Source organism: Perissodus microlepis, chromosome 22, assembly GCF_051167445.1.
Source record: "Perissodus microlepis isolate ML-2025 ecotype Zambia chromosome 22, ASM5116744v1, whole genome shotgun sequence".
NCBI classification, from domain to species: Eukaryota; Metazoa; Chordata; class Actinopteri; order Cichliformes; family Cichlidae; genus Perissodus; species Perissodus microlepis.
Window position 1 is genome coordinate 6,422,185 of NC_140481.1, and position 23,775 is coordinate 6,445,959.

The following is a 23,775-nucleotide window of genomic DNA, read 5'->3' on the forward strand; positions in this document are numbered from 1 at the left end:
AACACCTTCAACCATTCTGGAAAGGCTTTAAACAAGGTTTAGGAGTGTTTATGGGAATTTCTGACCATTGTTTGAGAAGTACTTTTGTCAGGTCGGACACTGAGGTTGGATGATAAAATCTGGCTCACAGTTTTCGCTCTAATTCATCCCAAAGATGTTCTGTCAGGCTGAGGTCAGGACTGTGTAGGCCAGTCAAGTTCCTCCACAGCAAACTCGCTCATCCATGTCTTTATGGACCTTGCTTTGTGTACTGGTGTGCAGAAAATGTTCCCACAATATTGGGAGCGTGAAATTTCCAAAATGTCTTGGTATTCTGAAGCACTAAGAGTTCCTTTTCACTGGAACTTAGGGGCCAAGCCCAACCCGTGGAAAACAACCAGACACCATAATCTCCCCTCCTTTGTCTATTTTTTGCATTTGGTATTTGGTAGTGGCTGCTATGATGTCTCCCTCTTCCGACAGGTGGTGGTCTTAAGTATTATTAGTAAACACTGGCATGTTTTATCTTTTGACCCCTCCATAGTTTACTTCTGTATGAATATCTATTTTTTTGCAAACAAATGTGCCCATTAGTCAGGACTGATTGGCGTGAATCTCCTCAGCCTTCCTCATCTTCCGTATACTGTGTGGCCATTTCCCACATCTAAACTGTGTTATGATCAAAGAGTATCGTTTCTTGCACCGCCACACTGGCAGGAAGTTTAAAACCAAAATCAGGATTTCTTGTAAAACCAAATTTGGGGTCCATTTGTTGACATGTCACTGTGGGCTGGACTAAACGTCACGATCTTTGGGATTCTTTATTATATTATTTTTGTGCTCAGTGGCCATCATATCAATTCCTTCATTTCCAAGGCCTCCTCCTAAAAGATGTGCTGACTGACAAAGAGCTTTGCTACAAGGGAAGCGTATTCATGCACTACACACTGAAAGCCCTGAAGTCTTGAATGAAAAACTATTTTTAAATTGTTTTCGGGATCATTATAAATTCTTAGAATGATTCATTTGAGGATTTTTTTTCACTTAGTTAAGGAGTGTTTCTGCATTTTTTAAATCTGTGATCACTTTAGTGGAAAAATTTATTTTGCTAAAGTTATTGTATCTATATTTTTGTGTGTATTTTATGCTGTGTTGACATTTTGGTTTGGAAAACTATATTCTTGTACAAGTATATTTTGATTAGGACTTTTTTAGCAACAATTGTTGGCATGTTTACAACCTTTTGGGTTAGTTTTCTCTGCAGATGGGTTTAATTATCTAATTAAAGCTATGCTTTTAATTGGAACTGGAATATTATCTGGCTCTTATATATTATATATTATATTGTTGTAAAATACTTGAAGTTTTTTTGAGAATCCTGGTGTTTTCTTTGCACCTCTATGCTCACAGTTGTGTGCCTGAGATGACCACATTAGAAATATTAGCTCTACACTGATAACATATCGAGCCAAGAGTGGAAAAATCTATCTCAGATGGCAGGTTTAGTGCTGCAAGCCGAAACTTTATTACTCACAAGGAATTTTTGTACATACATATACCTTCTTATTCAGAAGTTTGGACATATTTAACATAAACAACCACCATTATAATTGAACAAAATAAGAAAAAGCACAATTAGTTGGCTGTGAGTAGGAGTTGGGAGCTACGCTTACCAACAGAACTAGAGTACTGTGAAAAAATCTCCTCATTTCTTTACATCTTGATAGAAAAACAGGAACTAGGTGCAGCAATTATTGAAATGTGCAAACACGCAAGGAAAGAGAGTATGTAAGAGAAAAAGGGAGTTTGCACAATTCTAACAAGCTTGCAAGTCAATATTTGGTATGACCACCTTCTTTTTTTCCAACGCAGCCTGAACTCTGTTAAAAACATTACAAGGAAGATAGTCTAAGCAGTCTTCAGGAATAGTTCTCCAGGCTTTCTGGAGGACATTTAAAGCTCTTCTTTGGATGTTGGCTGCCTTTTGATCTGTTCTCTGTCAAGAGGATCCCACACTGCTTCTATAGCGTTGAAGTTCGGGCTCTGCATGTGTTCTGTTGTGTGTTCTTGTGTTTTTCTATCCAGGTATGCTTTCATTGCATTGGCAGTGTGTTTATTTGTGTGTGATGATTGTCATGGTGACAATGAAACTGTTGCCTGTCAGATGCTTTCCATATTGTACTGTCTCTGATGGTCCTTTTCTGTGTTCATAATTCTATCAACACCACTGACTGAAATGCAACTCCAAACCAGACACTCTCTCCTGTACCTCTCTCATGACCTCCTTTATACATCATGATGTTGTGATTTCACATTTGGACATCTAGTATTTCCATTTTTGTGACCTTTTGCAGGTGCAGATTTACAGTTTTAGTGCTGATCTCAAACTCTGGCAGGAAGCAGACATCAAATTCTCTTTGAAATTTGGAGAATCTGCAACCGAGACTTTTGAAATCCTCCCCAAAGCCCATGAAAGTGAAGCTGTGAGGATAACCATCAGGGAAACTGCTAAAATTCTCGCTAACAGTTCAGGAAATCAATTTTGAAAATGGATTTTTTTGCATCTCCTGAAGGTCAGGTCATCCTACGGGATCCTAGGGAAAGCCTCTCTGGACCTTCAGGTCCAGAATTATCAGAGGTGTGTGGTTGGATGTGCAGCTATGACCCGATAACTAGGGATGGGTATCGTTTAGGTTTTATCCGATACCAGTACCAAACCGGTACTTTTGAAACGGTGCCGGTGCTTAAACGGTGCTCGAACCGGTGCTTAAAGAATCAAGAACACAAACTTTGTCCAAAAACCTCTCATGTTTAGCTGTTTTTTGTAAAAAGATAACAATGTTAGCCTTTTCTGCAGCTATAGGGCATATATGGTATCACTCTTGGCTGGAAGCAGTGCTTAAACAATGGAAAAAAAACACCAACTTTGTCCAAAAACCTCTCATGTTTAACTGTTTGCCACTTTTTCTTTGGTCATTTTAGCCTTTTTGGCCAGGGTGAAGGGAGTATCTGCCATCAAACAAGAAGACAGACGCATGTAACTACGACGGTGTTTGCTAGTTCACCTTACATGCATTAATTTAATAACGTGGTTAGCCTACTCAATGTAAATTACACACGAACAACATTAAGCTACTCGCCCAGAGAAGAACGGCTGCTGCTGCCATCATCATCCGTCGTCATTTCTGCTACACTGGCAGGGCTAGGGGCCAGGACTCTCCTCTTCGGGTTCATGTTGCTAACTCCGGGTCTATAACAGGCACCACACCCGCAGTAGATGTGTTCGGTGTGAGGTCTCGCAGCAAGCTATCAAATACGGTGCATTTCTCGGCTTTTAAAAAAACGCTATGCGCCACCATGTGTTTCATCAGATTCGAGGTGTTACCTCCTTTGCACAGTATCACAGTATCAGCATAGTAGCACTTGTTGCAGGCTGCTGAGTTTGTATCTTTTGCTGTGAAGTACAGCCAGACTTTTGACCGCTTCGCCTTGGGCATTTTTAATCTGTAGCTCTGCTCTAAAAGAACGTATGTACCTGGGCCCGCCTACTACGCTTGCAAAGGTAAAATGATTGGCTAGAATCCAAAGTGTGTGACATCTCAGTAAAAAAAAAGCACCGAAATGAAGCACCGAAATGAAGCACCGAAATGTGCGCTGCTTTTTGGTACCGGTATCCGGTGCCATTGTACCCACCAGTACCCACCGCTCTACCATGATGTAAACACATCCTCAGGTCATCCACTGATCGGAAGGTTGGTGGTTCGATTCCTGGCTTCCCCTAGTCTACATGCCAAATATCCTTGGGCAAGATACTAACCCCAAATTGCTCTCCGATGCATCCATCGGAGTATGAATGTGTGTGAATGTTACCTATGAAGCACTTAGAAAGATGTGCTTGTGTGAATGGGTGAATGCACAAGTTGTGTAAAGTGCTTTGAGTGCTCAGATGAGTAGAAAAGCGCTATATAAGAACCAGTCCATTTACCATTTACCATCCCTACCGATAACCAGACTTCACATCAGTCTTCATAGTAAAAGAGCAATTGGCAAGACTGAAGAGGGTCAGCAGCAAAACCAAGACCAAGCTCATCATTTTCTTTGACACTCATGAGGTTGTGAATTATGAATTCATGCCCAAAAGTCAATCAAAAGTCAATGCTGTTTAAAGCCAGGGCGCATCTTTTTCTCCAAAAACAAAAAGAAAACAAACTGAAGTTCAAGGTTCACCATGTTGACAAAACCAAGACTACATTGCAGAATGGGGCTTCCAAGATTTCCAAGGCTCTTTTTTTTACTAGTAGTGAACCCCTTTTAGTGAAAGATATACACAAACAGAACCATAAAAAAGGTTTTGATTGTTGTGGTTGGATGGAGTGGATGGAGTTAGAGTTGCCATTCTTTCAAAGGACATTTTGAGGCCATTCTTTTCTCCACGCTAATTATATGTATCAAAAGATAATTAATGGCCTAATTCCTCACACGGTAGCCCACACACTCCAAGTTACGCAAGTATCGTGCTAACAGATGTAAACACATCCTTAAAATGTTTGCCTTGCCCATACGGGAGGAAAGTACAGACTGAAGTGCTGCTGTAGCTGTGATTCACTGCAAGGGAACGCTGCATATTTAGTGATCGGTTGACTGAACATACAACACAGTGAAGTGAGGCCTGAGTGCCAGCTGGCAACACAAACCGCTCAAATCTAGATCAGCAATTCCAAGAGTAAGGCTGAAATGTAGATCAGTTTAAAAAAAAAAAAGATAAAAAAGTTAAAAGTCGTTAAAGTATATTCACTTAGGGTACTTTTACCAGCTATTAAAAGTACTAAGCAAAGCGCTGCAGTAGCTCACACATGTCAGTGCTAAGTTATGGCAACATTTATGGATGTCAGAGAAACTGAGGTGGAACGATGATGTAAGTTTCCCTGCTGCTGCAGTTTCTTCAGCATCTTTTTCTGTGCTTGCAAACTATTCTGTTGCAAATATTTGTTCAAATTGCAGACATTTTGATATCCTGTTCTAAAGTAGTGCACATGCTTCTTTAGATTTTTTACAAAGATGGATAAAAGACATGCTGAAGAATGAGTTACTGTGACAGTCAAGAAGTGCTGGCAGAAGGGAAATTGCCAGATTTCTCTAATTTCTTTTCCTTACAATGTAAAGTATCATTGAGTACTTAGAAATGAGCAGTTTATTAGAATGTTTCATAATATTAATATTAGTGCTGTCAGCGTTAATCTCGTTAAAATGATGTTAATGCATAACCGCATTAATGCGGTAAATCTCTGTTAGCTAGTTAACGCGGATTGCCCCGAGCGTGCGGCTGCACGGCGTCAACGTGTTAGCGCGGTTAGCTCGTTACCGTGCACGGGGCAATCCGCATTAACTAGCTAACAGAGATTTGCCGCATTAATGCGGTTATGCAGTAACATCATTTTCACGAGATTAACGCTGACAGCAGCACTAATATTAATATCAATTTGTGTATTTCCAGTTAGTGCTCACACTGTGTTTACTGGTCACTTGGTCTTGTTATGGTTTAAAGTATACAGCTGCTAACTGTAGAGATTAGCATGTCACGGTGTTATATAACAATAATGAGCTTAATTCATATTCATTTTTTGTAGCAGGTCAAATAAAATCAGCCACATGCAGAGACAATCAGTGGGATTCTGCTAATGCAAAATTAAAATCCATTTATTCTTTTAAAGATGAATACAGAGCCTCGTTATCGTCCTTGTGAGGCGCTTGCTGTCACTTATTCCATATAGGAGAGAACATATATCATGTGTTGCTGTGTAATAACATATGCAGAGACTGTGAAGGGAGACTCTCAATAAACTGGTATTCGAGTGAGGGGAGACGAAGCCTGAGCTGTTGTGCCTGAGCCTTCGCCTCAGTATGTGGGCTGCTGCCTCAACATAATCTGAATTTTACTGAAGCAGCTGTACAGCATATACAGCCTGAGGCTATACTGAAACAAAGAGAATTCCTAGGACAGGGTTCCCTTCCCATCAGACTTAAACGATCGTGGCTCAAGAGTTGGGCGTTCGCCTTGTAATCGGAAGGTTGCCGGTTCGAGCCCCGGCTTGGACAGTCTCGGTCGTTGTGTCCTTGGGCAAGACACTTCACCCGTTGCCTACTGGTGGTGGTCAGAGGGCCTGGTGGCGCCAGTGTCCGGCAGCCTCGCCTCTGTCAGTGCGCCCCAGGGTGGCTGTGGCTACAATGTAGCTTGCCATCACCAGTGTGTGAATGTGTGTGTGAATGGGTGGATGACTGGACATGTAAAGCGCTTTGGGGTCCTTAGGGACTAGTAAAGCGCTATATAAATACAGGCCATTTACCATTTACAAAGATTGTTTTTGTGTGTAAAGCCATAACTGTGGTGTTCCTCATAAAGAATCTGCTGCTATACTGGAACAGTGCTGAGTGGGAGCCAGAATCCATGACTGCTGTCTGTTTGTCTAAACTTAGTGAGGAAATCCTGTCTTATCTTCTAAAGTTCAGAGATGCCACCTTTGGATTTAGTCATGATTTCTAATAATAGATATTCTGGTGCCCAGCGCTGCAGTTTTTACTGAATAAAAGCAAAGCAGTAACTCAAAAAGGCTTCATTCTGGAAACCAGTTAGGAATTTTTGAATAATTTCAGTTAAAATCTGTGGATCTGGAAAGATTTGCAAGTTATCTTACTTAGAAATCATGGAGGGGTCTAATATTTTCAGCAGAGGTGCATTTCCACTGTGAGACACAGAATCTAAAAAGAAAAATCCAGAAATCACATTGTATGATTTTTGAACAATTTATTTGTGAATTACTGTGTCAAATAAATATTTGATCACTTAAGTCAAAAAATGTTAGATATTGATACAGAAGCCTTTGTTAACAATTACAGAGGTCAAACGGTTCCTGTAGTTCAGGGAGGGATTTTGGCCCACTCCTCCATATAGATCTTCTCTAGATCTGTTAGGTTTCGGGGCTGTCGCTGAGCAACACGGAGTTTCAGCTCCCTCCAAAGATTTTCTATTGGATTTAGTGTCTAGAGACTGGCTAGGCCACTCCAGAACCTTGATATGCTTCTTACGGAGCCACTCCTTGGTTTTCCTGGCTGTGTGCTTTGGGTCATTGTCATGTTGGAAGACCCAGCCACGACCCATCTTTAATGCTCTGACTGAGGAAAGGAGGTTTTTGCCCAATATGTCACAATACATGGCCCCATTCATTCTCTCCTTAATACAGTGCAGTCGTCCTGTCCCCTGAGCAGAAAAACACCCCCACAGCATGATGCTTCCAGCCCCATGCTTCACAGTAGGTATGGTATTATTGGGATGATACTCATCATTCTTCTTCCTCCAAAATGGCGAATGGAGTTAAGACCAAAATGTTCTACTTTGGTCTCATCTGACCATAGGACTTTCTCCCATGACTCCTCTGGATCATCCAGATGGTCCCTGGCAAACTTCAGACGGACCTGGGCATGGGCTGACTTAAGCAGGGGAACCTTCCATGCAATGCAATTTTAAACCACGACGTCTTAGTGTATTACTGATAGTAGCCTTGGAAACGATGGTCCCAGCTGTCTTCACGGCATTGACCAGCTCCTCCCGTGTAGTTCTGGGCTGATTCTTCACCATTCTTAGCATTATTGAAACCCCACGAGGAGAGATCTTCCGTGGGGCCCCAGTCCGAGGGACATTGACAGTCATCATTAGCCTCTTCCATTTTCTGACAGTTGCTCCAACAGTTGTTCTTTTTTCACCAAGCTGCTTGGCAATTGTAGCCCTTTCCAGCTTTGTGAAGGTCTACAATTTTGTTTCTTGTGTCTTTTGACAGCTCTTTGGTTTTGCCCATGTTGCTACTTAGACTTTGGCTGATTGTGGGGTGCACAGGTGTCTTTATGACAGCTAACGACCTCAAACAGGTGCTACAAATTTAGAATCATGAGCAGAGTGTAGCTGGACTATTTGAAAGCAAAATAACAGATCTTTGAGGGTCAGAAATCTAGCTAATAAGCAAGTGATCAAATACTTATTTGACACAGTAATTCACAAATTAATTGTTCAAAAATCATACAATGTGATTTCCGGATTTTTCTTTTTAGATTCTGTCTCTCACAGTGGAAATGCACATATGCTGAAAATTGTAGACCCCTCCATGATCTCTAAGTAAGATAACTTGCAAATCACACAATACTTATTGACCTCACTGTATTTTGAAAAAAAAAGTTATTTCTGAAGAGAACTCACTCTCTCCTCCTCCTCTCTGAGGTCGGGCATGGTGCTGACACACAGGGTCACAGCAGTGATGGCTACAAATAAGACCGAGAGGCAGGCGAAGATCTTCCCTGGAAGGCCCGAGTGGGGGTTCTCCACCATGTCCCTCAGCCTCCGCATGCAGCCTCCTGAAAAGGTCTCCTCTGGTCCTTCCACAGGCTGCTGGGTCTCCTCGCAGGACTGCGGTGAGTTGAGCTCGGCCCCCTCCTCCTCCTCCAGCCTCTGCTGCTCTTTGTACTCCTCCTGCCTTAATCGCAGCTTCCTGAGGCAGCACCAGTCCAGGTTGTTCTCCTCCACCCCCCAGTACAGCAGCTCCTCCTGGAAGGACAATGCACACATCTCCCTCAGGAGCCTCAGTTTTCCCGCTGCCAGGAAAGTCACGATGATGCGGAAAGCTGACGGGTTTCTGTCGAAAAAGTACTCGTTGCAGCTGCCGTCGTAATCATCGCACACGTCCATGATCTCTGCTTCGTTGCTACAAGCCCGTAGCTTCCCCAGTCGCGTGAGAGGGAACTCATCCAGCGTGGACCAGGGGATGTGGTACTTAATGCCACCCACATTGATGATGGCTGCCCCATCCGCCAGGTCAATCTCATCTCCATCCTCTCGGTGAGACTGAGGCTGAAGCAGGAGCTGAGCGCGCTTATAGAACAACCCCTTCTTGGATGTGACCTCTTGTGGGTTCTCCAAGCGTTTAAACTGGAATGTGGTGAACTGGTGATCAGTGCTCCCTGCCAGGAAGGCCACCTCCTGGTACATCCCTGCAGCTCTGCTGGGGGAATCCTGTCCCGCACGATGCGATGAGAGGTGGTTTCACAGGGCTGGTGACGTGAGTCGCAGCTCGTCACCCATTCAGCAGCACAGCGCGTCTCTGTATGACAGAAAAGACAAATATCTAAGTGACATCAGGTACATGCTCGTGGGCAATGCAGAGCAGTTAGACAGGTTTGTGAAGGTCAGACAGCAACTTTGATTTCATTCTTCGCACCGTCATCACTTTTTATTTACATACAGCACTAAAATGTATCAGTTCATCTGAACGTAACAGCAGCAATTAGTAGATTTACTCAAAGGTGAATGAGAAGCTGTAGAGTCAAAGATGGAGGAAGCTAATGAAGCCTATTAGGTGGTGATAGGTGCTCAGAGAGTACTCTGCTTTGAATTATGTACAAGAGGAAGACAGAGGATTACAGAAGTGACTGACATTACTTATTGCATTTGATTGCACAGAAATGCTGGTAGATGCATGTGTGTACGGGAAGTGGGGTTTTTTTTTCGTTGTCTCGCATGTCTACCCGTTTTCCACTATCCTACACAAAAATTACGTAAAAACAGATGACCCACTTAGAAGCATCAGCAAACTAATTTACCTATTTAAGGGCCTTTTATGAAATCCTGGGAGAGGCTTTGAGAAGTGGCATGAATGAGTATGTTTTTCAAAAGGAAACAGTCATAAAGAGAACATGCAAACTCCACACAGGAGATCCAGACCTACCCACTGAGCAGTAGTGGAAACTAATGTGTCTGGGGAAATATTAGTGCTTCAGAAAGTTCCCAGTCTTTGGAAAACTTCATGGCATTATGAAACTGGTAACTCACTTTCTTCAAGCTGACCTCTCTGTACTTGTGACTTATATCATCAGGCTAGCCAAGCATATTTTAAGCTGCAAGAGTAAACCAAGTAATCGCTGCAATCATGGCTTTTAACTCCTTTTCTGGCTGGCCTGAAGATGGAACACATAGATGAAAGGTTTTTAAGAAAAAAAAACACCTCAGTCAAGAGTCAGATTTTTCCATAGCTGTATAAAATGATGTGGAGTCAAACAGCAGCGTAAGCTCAGAGAAAAGCAACTAGAGTTCATGCTGAGGTTTGAAATCAAAGCAGAGAAATGAATAATGTTTTTCTATTCACTGCATCAGCAGGCTGTGAAACAAAGTTCGCTTTATTATCCTGTAGGAAATGTAGAACATCACACAGGCCCAATCGCAGCACGCTGAGACGAACACAAACACAGGAGAGGATCTACCTACAACACATGACATTAAAATAATGTTCAATGTTTTATCTTCATCAAAGTGTTTTTTTACTGTTTTACCTCAAATTAATGAATTTATTTGCATGTGAGTGAAATAAGTGTTTGATCCTCAAGCAAAATATGTCTTAGAATTTGTTGGAGAAACCCTCGATGGAAGCGTTTCTTGTAGTTGATCGCCAGGTTTGCGCATATCAGTTTCAGCTCCCGCCACAGATTTCCTGTAGGACTGAGATCGGGAGACTGGCTCCATGACTTTAATGTGCTTATTTTTTAGCCATTTTGTTGGCTTGAGGGTATGTTTTGGGTCACTGTCACGCTAGAAGGCCCATGTAAGGCCCATCTTCAGTGTTCTGGCTGAGGGAAAGAGGTTCTCCTCCAAGACTTTACAGGGCATGGCTCCATCCACTGGTACCTCAATGAATGAATGAATGTTACCATGTAGCCTCAGCAGAAAAACAGTTGCAAAGCTGTGCTTGACAGCGGGGATAGTAGTCTTTGGCTCATACTTACCATTTGTCTTCCTCTAAACATGGCAGGTCAAATTGATGCCAGTTTGCTTGATTTCGGTTTCATTCGACCACATTGCATGGTTCCAGACCGAGGGCAATTGATGGTCATTTTATATTTCTTCTATTTCAGATTAATCACAACAACCTTTGTCACCTTCTCACTAAGCCTCTTGCTGATGTTCTTGTAGCCCATTACAGTCGTGTGAAGTTCTACAGTCTTGTCCCTGACATTCTTTGACAGCTCTTTGTTCTTGCCCATGGTGCTGGAGAGGTTGGAATGGAAGGAATTGATTCTGTGGACACGTTTGATTTATCCACATAATGAAATTCGATCAGGCGTATCTGTAATTATGATATACTGATTGTTTGTAATCTGCATGACTCATGGCCACATAGCCGATCTTTGGGAGCCAGAATTCAGGCTGGGTTATAGTTTTGATTGGTATTTTGTCTCTCCATTCATTCTGGGCAGCACAGTGGCACAGTAGTTAGCACTGTTGCCTCACAGCAAGAAGGTCCTGAGTTCAATTACACCCAACAGGCCAAGGTCTTTCTGTCTGGAGTTTGCATGTTCTCCCCGTGTTTGTGTGTTCACTCCAGGTACTCCAGCTTCCTCCCACAGCCTAAAGACATGCAGTTAGTGGGGATAGGTTAATTGGAAACACTGAATTGCCCATAGGTGTGAGTGTAATTGGTTGTCTTTGTCTATGTGTTAGCCCTGTGACAGATTCGCGACCTGTCCAGGGTGTACCCTGCCTCTCCCCATAAGACAGCTGGGATAGGCGACCCTGAAAAGGATAAGCAGTAGCGGATGGATGGCAATTTCTTTTCTCCGACTGTAATCTCTAAAGATGAAAACAGTCATTGTAAGTATTATATGTTTGCCAAGGGTTTCTACTATCCTAAAAGATTAACTTAAGAAAGGTCCCAGAGACAAGTCATATAGGAATGGTTACTTCAGGCAGGACTCCTGTAGTCAAAAGAAATATCTCATTTCCACTGTCACATATGGTGGCAAGGCTCCATTCTAACAGTTCTGTGTCCTTTCATGGAAAGCCATGCATGGTGGGAGTGTCATCAAGACCCAGAACAGAGATCAGTGACATCAGAAACAGCAAAGGATGAGCAGGGGTGAAGGTGGGTAGCAAAGGGGATTGCAGATCCTTGGTAAATCCTAATGTGAGTATTGTACAGAAAGGTATCAGCTGAGTTGGCACTGAGCTAAGCTGATTTCCTTCAGATGCATTTAATGCCAGTTCCAGAGCCATGTTTAACATAACAGCAATACCACATATTGATAACAATTAGTTTTTCTACTGTACAAGCACATTTGATGAGGAAGCATTACCTTTTTTCTTATAAATGGCAAATGAACTGTGTGCTTTTATAAGCATGCCTCATTCACCTACTCAGACCTATTCAAACAAACACTTTTTTCTATGCCTAAGTGCTTTCTATGTAACATTCACACTGGGATGAATTCTTAATAGGACTACTTGGGGTTCAGTATCTGTCCAAGGATCATCTTCTGAAAATAACAGCAAAACTGTTTGTTTGTTTGTAAAAACAATCTACCTACAAATCAGTGCTGTTGAAGCAAGAAGTCTTGCTTTTGCACATTTCTGATTGAGTTTTGCAGTGATGCCTGAATGCCTGCTGTTGTTGCTGAATCAGACTTGTGTCATCACTCGCTGATCACACAGACAAACGTGTTGCTTCTTTGTTGCTTCTTTGCACATCTTTTCTCATCTTCAGAAACTCTTTGACTCTAATTACATATTTGTTGTGTTCAGTTTATAACCCTTTGCTTTACGTAACATGGGTATTTGCACACATAAACCAGATATATATAGCAAAGGCCTGTGATCCTGTTTGCTGAGAATGACTGGACTGGACCCGAGGCAGTGGAGCTGATGTAGAGAGACTCGGAATATCGTCACAACAAATTAAGAGTTGGACCCCTCCAGCTATCCTCAGTTTCCTCTTCTATTTGTGGGGCCAATCAGTCTGAAACAGGTCATTTTCTCCCGGGGTGGGGTTCAGAGAGCGTCACCTCTACAGCAACTCAGAAAAGTGGTTCTGACAGGAGCAGTTTATTGAGCATGACACTGCACCGCAGGGTGGCTAAAAAAGTACAGAGAGAATAAATTCAAGCTATATAGGAAGATGGCAAACCACGAACGAATAACATGTCACATAAGGATTTATTTAGTCGTGGAAATCCTACATTTCTAGCCAAGTAAATGAAACATTAAAGCATTTGCAGCAAGAGTTTGGCCACCAGACTGCATTTGCTGATGTGTAGTCTTCATTAACGATGTTTTTTGATGTTCACTGTTTTGCTGAATCTGATGAGGCCCCTCCCCGATTATCTAAAAATTCTAAATATAATATTTTGCTCATAAGTTTACATACACTGCCAGAATTCATGATTTCTTAACCATTTTTCAGAGAATATAAATCATAACAACAAAAAAAAAATTAATTTCACTCATGGTTAGTTGTTGGCTGAAGCCATTTATTGTCAAATAACTGTGTTTACTCTTTTTAAATCATAATCACTACACAAACTACCCAAATGACTCTGATCAAAAGCTTACATACCTCAGTTCTTAATACTGTGTTTTGCCCCCTTTAACACCAATCGCATCTTTAAGTCTTTTCTGGTAGTTGTGGATGTGGCTTTTTATCTTCTCAGATGGTAAAGCTTCCCATTCTTCCTGGTAAAAAGCTTCCAGTTCCTATAAATTCTTGGGCTGTCTTGCATGAACTGCACGTTGGAGGTCTCCTCAGATTGGTTCAATGATAATGAGATGGCCACTCCAGAACATTCGCTTCATTTTGCTGTAGCCAATCAGAGGTCGACTTGGCCTTGTGTTTTGGATCATTCACATGTTGCAATGCACAGCTTCCGAGCTGATGAGTGCAAATTTTTCTCCAGTATTTATTTATTTATTTTTGGATAACTTACTGCACTCATATCGCCATCACTTCTGACCAAATTTGCTGTGCCTATGTAGCTCACACATCCCTGAAACATCAGCGATCCACCAACAAGTTTCACAGTAGGAGTGGTGTACCTTTCATCACAGGCCTTGTTAAATCCTCTCCAAATGTAGTGTTCATGGTTTGGGCCAAAAAGTTGAATTTTCGTCTCATCACTCCAAATGACTTTGTTCCAGAAGGTTTGAGGCTCGTCTCTGTACTGTTTGGCATTTTGTAAGTGGAACACTTTGTGGCATTTGTTGTTTATTATGCATCTTGAAACAGCCACACCACATTTTTTCAGAGAGTCCTGTATTTCACCTGAAGTTATTTCTGGGTTTTTCTTTGTATCCTGAACAGTTTTTCTGACAGTTGTGGCTGAAATTTTAGTTGGTCCACCTGACCATGCATTGGTTTCAACAGAACCCCTAATTTTCTACTTTGCAATTAAAGTTTGAACACTGCTGATTGCTTTGACATTTTCTTATACCCCTTTCCTGTTCTATAGAGTTCAGCTACTTTTTCCCGCAGATTCTTTGACAATTCTTTTGCTTTACCCATGACTTTGAATCCAAAAAACATCAGTACAGCAGCACTGGAGTCTGTCAGGAGTCCAGAAAGTCACTGACCTTTTATACACACCCACCAATTACAAGCAAACAGATCACAGGTGAAGATGTTTATCTTTAATAGCCATTCTAACCTTTTTGTTTCGAGTCGTGTGCATGTTATTAGACCAAATCACCAGGCTGTGTAACCGCTGATCAGGGTCATTTGGGTAGTTTGTGTAGTGATTACTATTTAAAAAGAGTAAACACAGTTGTTTGATAATAAATGGCTTGAGCCAACCACTAACCATGAGTGACATTAAAGTTTTTGTGTTATGATTCATATTCTCTGAAAAATGGTTGAGACGTCATCAATTCTGCCAGGGTATGTAAACTTATGAGCACAACCGCATGAGCAGTGATCATAATTATCATAATAACCCCCTCCCAAATAAAGTTAAGCTTCTCTGCCTATTATATCAGTCCTGCATACATATTAGTTTTTGTCTATCTGCCGAAATACAGTATTGGTATTAAAATAAACCAACATCTTAATATTTTAAATGGTAGTGGCATATTATCTTAGTAAAGACTCAGAAATATCTAAATATATCAAATATTTAAATTTAGTGTTTCTGAGAAAAAAAAATAATGGCCAATTTCACCAAATATCAGTACTGGTGTCAGTCTTAAAAATCCTCTGTCCATTAAGCTCTAGTTTTACTGCAATCAGAACAGACTCGAATTTCTCAAATAAACACTGGACATTCGTGTAATGTAAAGTCTGTCTCATAGACCACAGAAAACTCAGAGGGTTCACATCGGTTTTCTTTTGCAGCTGTTTAATAACGGCAGGGTTAAAGAGCTGCAGGTAAAGCAGCTGCCTGTGAGCAAAGACTGATTTTTCAGTTTTTAGCTCAACATACTCAAGACAGCCACAAACTTGGAGTCAAGATCACATGTTTTAAGATCGCTCACCGCCCACATCTCCAAGCAGAGCTTTGTTGACAGTTTCAATTATATTTCATCGCTGAGAAGAAGGGCAGAGCGTCTTCTCGTAGCATGTACACAAAATACATTTTTGTTCAAATATCCTGTCTGATGGTATTCATGATATCTCTGAAAGAGACTGCAGAACCCTCACATCTTGAAGTGAGGTTAAATAGGTTTAGCTTTAGGGTAAGAAGGCAGCTGATAGTAGAGAAAAGTGTGTGGGTTGTTCTTGTGATCAGCTATGAATGTAGAAAAGCAAGCTTGCCGAGCATTGCGGGGTACTCTGCTAAGCTTAGTTGTTCTTTTAGAACGACCCTGTACACATCCAGCTTAGTTTTTCAGTCTCTTTATCCCCTTAAAAATGAAAAGCTGTAACTAGTCCTTCCAATAAAACTCAACAAGAGTTAGCTCAGTCCCAATTCTAATTAGACACAAAAAGACACAAATAAAACCTGTTTCTTTGGGTGGATTAAGGTGTAGGATCTTCAAAACTCAAAACATCTGTTTAAAGTCTTGTAGTTTTAGATGTTTGAGAAAAAACTAGATGAGGAAGTTATTCATTCCTTTATTGGAAAAAGAACATTAATATCGATTAAAACGTATCTAGTGTAGTGAGTCCTGTATATATATATACATATATATATATATATATATATATATATATATATATATATACACATCATTTATTTATTTATTTTTTCCTTGTATGCTGTGACTTTTTGTTCGTACACTCACGTGTGGACACTGATGGCCCTCCTGGCATTTCCCCAAGCCAGAGCAGGAGGTTCATATCTAAGACAAAATATCTCACCTACTTTTACACAGAAGGACCTTATAACAATCTTTATTTAATTTGGGGGTTTTTATTATAAGCCTCACTTTGTTTTTTGGCACCATCATTCTTATGGCAGTGCTCACAATACCACACTAAACATAACGGCCACTGCATTATCGATGTACACCGTCATCGTAGAAACATCCCAGATGGACATAACAAACCATGCAGTAAACATATATTCGTTGCATGTTGATATTAACGTACTTGGCCATTTAAAATGGATGTAGCATAATATGGATGTTAAACTTTGAACAGAGCATTTGGCCGCTGTCATCTCAGCTTTTTGAAAACAGATGTGTGGACTCTGCATACTCAATCGTGCACTGGTGAAAAGTTTGCTCCAGACTTAAGTGAATCCTTTTTTTTAATCATCCTTTCAACACTAATAGGGCTAGCATTTCTAAAATGCATATCATCTTGTATTCAGTAAGACTAGAAACCATTGATTTAGGACAGCAAACTCATCAGGATAGTGCTGATTTAGGGAATGGATCAAGAAAGCCAAGCTGCCTTTTACTCTCTATGGATCCAGAGGAGCTGGCCCCTGTTGACCATTAGAGAAAACACAGGCTCCATTTTCTTTTATCTTTTATACATTATCTATGGATCTAAGTGGTTTTTAATTTATCAGATGTGCTCCCTATAAGCCACCACACAGAACACCCTAAACATGTATACGGGGCAGGAGGTAGTGAAATGAATGATTTTGGACACTTAGTCTAATTTTTAACTTTAGCCAACTCGTTCTCATCCCAGGTTGTCACATACCGTCGGTATGTTGCACATTTGGAGGCATAAGAGCCATTTGGACTGAATCTATACATGTTAATGTGTTTTATGCGCTGATCATAAATCACTTTGGAAAACACTATCTGATAGGGTCAAGGTTAGGGTTAGGGCTGAAATAGATGGCTGTAGCATGTGTTACCGCCGCGAGCGTTACTGTGAGATGTGTCGGGACGTGATAAATCGGCGGTATGTTATGGGTTGGGATGAGAATGCTCTGGCTTTAGCACATTGATCCAGTAGTTCTCAATTCCAGAGCAATTCTAATTTAATAAAACAGGAAATCCAACATCCCCAATAGGTTGAGGTATTACAGCTCAAGTTACAGTTACAGCCTTTTATTTTTAATAAAAAAGGCTTTTGTCACACCAGGTGACCTTCAACCCCAAATATTGGATCTGTGCAATCAAAAGTAAAAGAGTCACCTTTCTCTCTGTTCCTCTTCAGAAATAATAAGTGAAGAAGACAGAAAACTCTTGAAATGTGAATTGCTCTTTTACCTCCAACTGCTCATGAAAATACAATTTACATGAGTCTTTGCATAAATATGCCATCCTCGCATCACTGATGCATTTGCCTTCCCACATCCACTCAGCCTCCGTCTTTGTTAAAGGCCTGAAGCAGACGTCTGTTTTGACTGACACCGAACCTTCACCTGACCGGCTGCTAAATCACTGATGGTTACCCTCTGGATGACTTTTTGGTCGCTGAAAGCCCTGCTCGAAATTATGAGCACCGTTGAGTTTCTTGCCAGCAGTATAGGTGCAGCAATCATCTCTGAGAAAATTATTTCATAATCTAGAATGACGCAAACTGCAATAATCACAGAAAGAGTGCTTCTCACGGCATAATCACATATGTACCACTCAGAGGAAGCAGCACAGAGTACCTATTAGATTATGACTCATGGAAGCTGATGGTTTTGTCCAGCCAGGTTTTGTCTCACTTAACAGATCCTTTGTTATGGATTCAATACCTAATGTTCATAATTGAAACTGGCAAACCAGTATGGGATGCTTTCCACACTGTGAATTATAAATGGGCTAAATGGGTTGGCTTTCCGTAACCCAAAGCCTATTATTTATGTACACTGCTTTGAAAGCTTAAAAAATGCACTTGCATGACTGTTCATTTTGAACCAGAATATTTTGGAGATCCGGCTTTGCAGATCAGACCGGGAAAGAGATGCAAAGGCAGAAATGAGCCTTGCAGCACTGACCCACCTACACTGCACTCACTGTAAGTTTGATCAAAGTACATTTTGTAGCTAAAAGAAAAACACTAAGGCTGCAGCGACTGATTATTGTGATTCAACTGAATCTATAATACTCTTCTTTATACTGTTACAGTGGCACAGGATCATATTAAACATGGGAAAAGCTTCAAATAATGAGGTATATGTATGCAAAAGAAACCCCTGTGAGCCAGAAGCTCAGGCTGCTGACAATTCTAGACACTCCATTTCAGTTCCTTGGATTTATGTAGAACTCTTTGTTGCCAGATCCAGCCAATCAGAAGAAAGCTGGTTTAAAGTGAGAGGGAAGGAAACTAAAATGATTTTTTTCTGGCAACGGAAGAACCCAAAGGGTAGCATTAAAGCCCAGTATGGCTTAAAAAGGGTTACATTTAAACTGAGAATAGTGCAAAGCTAATCTTTGAGCTCTACTACTAGAGCTCAAAGATGAATGTACAGAGCTGTCCAACTTCAACAACAACAATTAATCAATTATTTGGTAGTGTTTGTGTGCCTGTTGTTCTACCTGTAAACACAATAGGTTAAAAGGTTTTGAATGTATACCAACAAAACTTTGTGGGGTCATGTTCACAGTCCATAAAAAGTTGCCTTACATCAAGGTCTTTAAGGTCAACATGATTCATGATTTATTTGTTGAAAACTGACAAAAAGTTTTATATTATTAGCCTTACAAGTGTGGTGCGATTGTCAACATACAGTAAACATGTCATGTCAACTTTGACCTCGGGTCAGAGTTCAAGTTTTCTGAAAATCTCTTGAATGTGATCACTTGAGAATTTTGAAATTCATATTATAGGTGGAGACTGGGAGACTGAGGGGTATCTCTGGCCGCCAGTATTTTTTCAGCTCATTGCATCATCATTCCTGTGATGTTCCTGAGGGGGCTTCTAAAAGTGTCCTTGAGGTGCTTAGTGGCAGTACTACAGGGTGCACTTTCATGCACATTAAATCATTACCTTGTAATTATTTTGGATCTTTTGATTGCCATGACTTGGAAAAACAATTTTCAGAAGCCAGAAATTGCGTATGTGCAGGCACAGAGTTTAGATTAGGGACACTTACACCTCAGCAGCTTAAGAGGGGAAAAAAAACACAGTTGTGTCCATTGACTGCACTCAATTCTTTTGACTCACAAGCACACAATGTGGTCGGCCTAGCTGCTTGCTACAGCCCGCAGCCTTCCATTCTTCTGCTCAAATTATGAGTAATTGACGAACCACCTGCACAGCCAAATTTTAGGGAGCACTTTTATTTATTTTTTTAAATCTTTTTCATGTAAAAAATGACAAACGCTCACACACAGGGGCAACTGAACACCAAACAAGTGGTGGTCAAGATTTCAGGCTGCAGGGCCAGCAGCTGAAACAAACTGTGATGCAGTGAATTCTCCTTTTCATGCAACATTTTGATTGTGTTGTCTTTTGTGCATCTGTAGAGTGTTAGCCACACTGTATCAGTGCTGAGGTTTTGGATCTAACTTTTAGCTTTATTCTGTGTATTCTCTGTCAGGAGGCATCTAATAGCAACACAGCAGACTTAAAAGTGTCTTTTTTGAGCAGCATGCTTTTGCTCTGTGCTTTTTACTTATGCGTTATTTATAATGGAATCAATCATGGGCCTGTTTTTCTCTTTTTAAAAAAAGTTGCTCCAGTTGCTTTCATACAAGTCCGTCCAAATCCTCTCAAACTTTACATCATTACTACTTTTTATAGAAGTTTAATAAGTACGTGACCGTTTCAATTTGAAAATGAAACCTTCCCTTTGAGCCCAACACTCCGTGTCAATCAGCTAATTCAAAGGACTGGATTTCTCAAAGCATGAGATAGGGAGGGGAAGATAATGGGTTGAATAAATTGCTGCAATGGAAAGTATCTATTTGATGGTGGGGCCAGTTAGGATGGAGATGGAGTTTAGGGAACAAACATCGGGGGGGGGGGAGAAGCTGCCTAGTTCCACATAATGAATATTCCCATTATATTCCTTCACAAAGAACACAAGCAGAGCAGCAGCTTTCTACCTTCCATCTATGATGTCCCAAGAATCTGCAGGCTTCTCTGCTCCTTCTGTTAGCTCAACCTTCAGCTGGAGGAAGAGGAGGAGGAAGGCTAATGAGGGAAATAAGTTGGTGGAACTGTTTGCTTTCAGGGCGAACTTGATAAACCAACATATTTTTAATAGGCAAGACAATAGCCATGTTCCCCACCGCACAGGAAGGGTGGGGCGTGCTTTAACACACAGATTTACATTTCAGGGGAAAGAAACATTTGCATCCCTTTATAGATACCAGCAGGTTAATGGTCCCAGCAGGAGGAGTTGCTGGCATGTTTATACAGGCAATCCATACAGGAAAAACAAGAAAAAAAAAAGAATGGGGGTGCTTCTTTTTTTAAAGCTTCTCTTCTAGTCACAGTGCAACTCCATTGCTCAAATATTGACAGAAAAATCAAATACTCTTCCTCTTGAGATGACAGGTCAAGGTTTGGTGCTCGTTAACCCTGCTCTAGAGCACATTTAAAGCAGGAGGCTGCTGGGAAGAGGCTCCTTAAAGGCAAGGTGACTATTTAATATGCATGAAAACATATTTAAATAAAAGAAAGCAGGCCGTAGTACTCCTCGTGCTCCCTAAAGGAATTACCTAATAATAGCATAACAGGAAGAGATGCAACTAAGCACCTTAACGACACTTCTGGAAGTCCCTTCAGGAACATTACAGAAATTATAATCTAATGGGGGAAAAAATTTGGAGGATATTATGAATGTATTCGTTGGACCTAGTATCCTCTGTAGCCACTTTACTGCTCACTATAGAATAATTAATGGGATAGTCCAGTGAAATGGAGGAAGTTTGTCATATTTGTGAGTTTAAAAGAGGAAAAGCCGGCAGTGCCTCTCTTATTCTTCAGTCAGTATTTGAGCGCTTGCATGTCTAAGACTGACTATGCTGTCTCTACCGAAGCAACAAATAAAAACAAAACAAAAAAAAAACCTGTAATGTGATGTTTTGCAGTTGTCAGACTTACCCGGTGTGTCGCTGGGCTTGAGTCCATCTGTTTCAGCCCGCTCGCACGTACGCGCCCCTCCGCGTGCAGCATGCCTGTAAGTTTCCCACGCAGATGGTCTGGGACATTGTAGTGAGAACGAAGCACCGAGCTTCACACACAGCCCGCACCGGAGTTTCAAGGCTTCTCAAAGTCACCGGTTTGAACGATCGAAAACGATCTGCGTTAAAATTCAATCATGTGGTCCAGCGGAGACGCCAGGGGACGCAGAAATGTTCCACACCCGCGAAGACTCCGTCCGGGCTGTCCCCGTCTCTTCATCATCAGAGGCGACGTGGCAGATGTTGCGGAGAAGCGTGTGCGTGTGTGTGTTTGTGTGCGTGTGGCTCAGAACAGGTGAAGAGCTGTGTGCAGCTCTCTGACGGCCACGCCGCTGCGCTCCGTCTGCTCAGGTGCGTCCGGATCTGCGCGCTCCGCGGTGCGCTCTGACTAACTGCGCGTCTGGGAGCGCAGGACCGCTTCTCACAGCGTCAGGGGGAGTGTTTGGTATCTTTTCCCCTTCCCACTCTTATTGTGATAAGATTAAACTCTCATCATTTCTTTTCTTTCCATGGGAATGTTTTAGTTTACATTTGAAATAAGAATTCAATTTTCTTTGGTTTGTTTTTAGGATCCCAGCACATCTAATGCCTTAATTTAGAATCTTTTCTTTAACATTTAGGTACTGATCAAAATGTATTTATTTATTTATGTATTTTAGGACCTCTGATTCTCATCTTTGTTGTCTGATATGAATTAAAAAGCTTCCCAATGCAGCGGAAAACTGAAAGAAGTAGCCAGTAAAGTGAATAAAGTGCAACGTCTTTGCGCTTTGGCCCTTCGAGAGGCAGACGCACCCAGCTGATTCAGTGGGTGTGGCTTTGCGGAGCTGAAAGACAGCCTTTAACAACACCAGTCCGTTCTGTCAACAGCTGAGTGCATTGAAAATGAGAGACAGCCGCCAGTAATTGCAGGAGTCTGATTGATGCTAGAGCAAACAATGGTGATGGCGGCGGAAGAATCCATTTGCAGGATATCTGCTAACAGCTCGGGGTTAAAGCTGCTGTTGCTCTGACATTTAAAAAAAACGACAGGCCTGAGATTTAAATAGGAGCAATTTTCACCTACTCAAAATGTAATCAAGTGCAGGCATTTGTTTTTAGCAGTGGCATGCTGGCTGCACAAACTACCCTTCAACAGGTGGCATTAAATCAGACTACCATACGGAATGGCTGCTCCGTGGCGGTGATAATGAAGTTAATATATAATTATTCTTTTAATTTGCTTTAAAACTATTTTAAGATAAACTAGATCATAAAATGTCAGACTGTGTGATCATAGTGCCCTGCATTGTTAATGACCCGTATTGCTCTTTTTTGTAATCCAACTAATGAATTTATTGTTGTTTTTAGGTCGATCAGCCCACAGTTTTTAAACGGAGGGTATGCTACTCCAAAACTGTGCACAAAGTTGTTGTTGTTGTTGTTGTTTTTTTCATTTTTGTAACTTCTTTAACAAAAAGATTAAGCAAAGGTATATTTCTATTGTTGGGGTTAAACCATGGAATGATCCTGATATATGTGCAACTGATATTTTTTTAATTTAAAAAGATACATATTTGTCTACAAATCTTTCAAGGTGATGTGATATGTGTTGTTAATGATAAGCACATACAGCAGGCATATATATATGAGTACTGCTTCGGCATCAGCTTGTTCAGTAACTATTTATTATACAGGCAGTGAATTTCTATGAATAGTTTTACACGGTCTGTGCAATATCCAAAATTTATATCAATATTAGCTGATGTCTGTGTGAGCCCACATTGGTTGATGGCTCAGGTGATATTTTTCTATACAGCCACTTGGCCATATGTAGTGCCTTCTACTTCAGCTGCTTTAGATTTCCCACAGTTGCTGTGCATCTGCAAGCTTCTTTGCATCCCACCCACACCCCAGCTTCATCTTTCATGCTGTGTCGTATCAGTTTAGATGATTTCCACATTTATTTCGCCCATGCTGGCTTCTTGCTGCTCTCTCAGACTCTGGCTGAGAGAGCATTTCCATGTATACATGTGGCTGTTCAGGAAGGTCCCTGAACCATCATTGCAGAAGACAATAATAATCTTGTTTTGACTAAAGTGGTGCTGAATCACATGATAATGCATAAAAATAAAACAATAACTGTTTAAATTTTAACTTAGATATTTGGGATTTGCAACCTACAAAAGCCACTGAACATAATTCAGAACCACTCATAAAATAGTTTTTTCTTATTATATTCTTGTATTTCTTATTATTTTTTAATAAAATGTTATTTGTGCTGTGGTGATGCCAACAGGGAAACTTAAAATTATTTCTAAAGTCTAACAAACTGATTAAATAAAACGATAAAACATTATTAAAATTGAAATTGAAAGCCTTTATTGTCATTATACATGGTATAACGAAATTGGAAACAGCTCTATAAAAGTGCACACGTGCTTATAGCACATTATAAAAACTATACAATAATAATTTAACTATACACTTACTAT

General features: G+C 40.9%; 1 protein-coding gene across 1 annotated transcript in view; it reads right to left on the bottom strand.

The window, feature by feature from the left end:
- The window catches only part of kcng2 (potassium voltage-gated channel, subfamily G, member 2), a 40,711-nt gene extending 18,990 nt beyond the window's left edge, over positions 1-21,721 (bottom strand). The window contains exons 1-2 of the mRNA XM_084920184.1: positions 21,222-21,721; positions 8,225-9,122 (exon numbers count right to left, since the gene is read on the bottom strand). Coding sequence (XP_084776310.1) covers positions 8,225-9,010 — 786 coding nt within the window. The 5' untranslated portion in view covers positions 9,011-9,122; positions 21,222-21,721. The remainder of the gene's footprint in view (positions 1-8,224; positions 9,123-21,221) is intronic.
- Between the last annotated feature and the right edge of the window lie 2,054 nt (positions 21,722-23,775).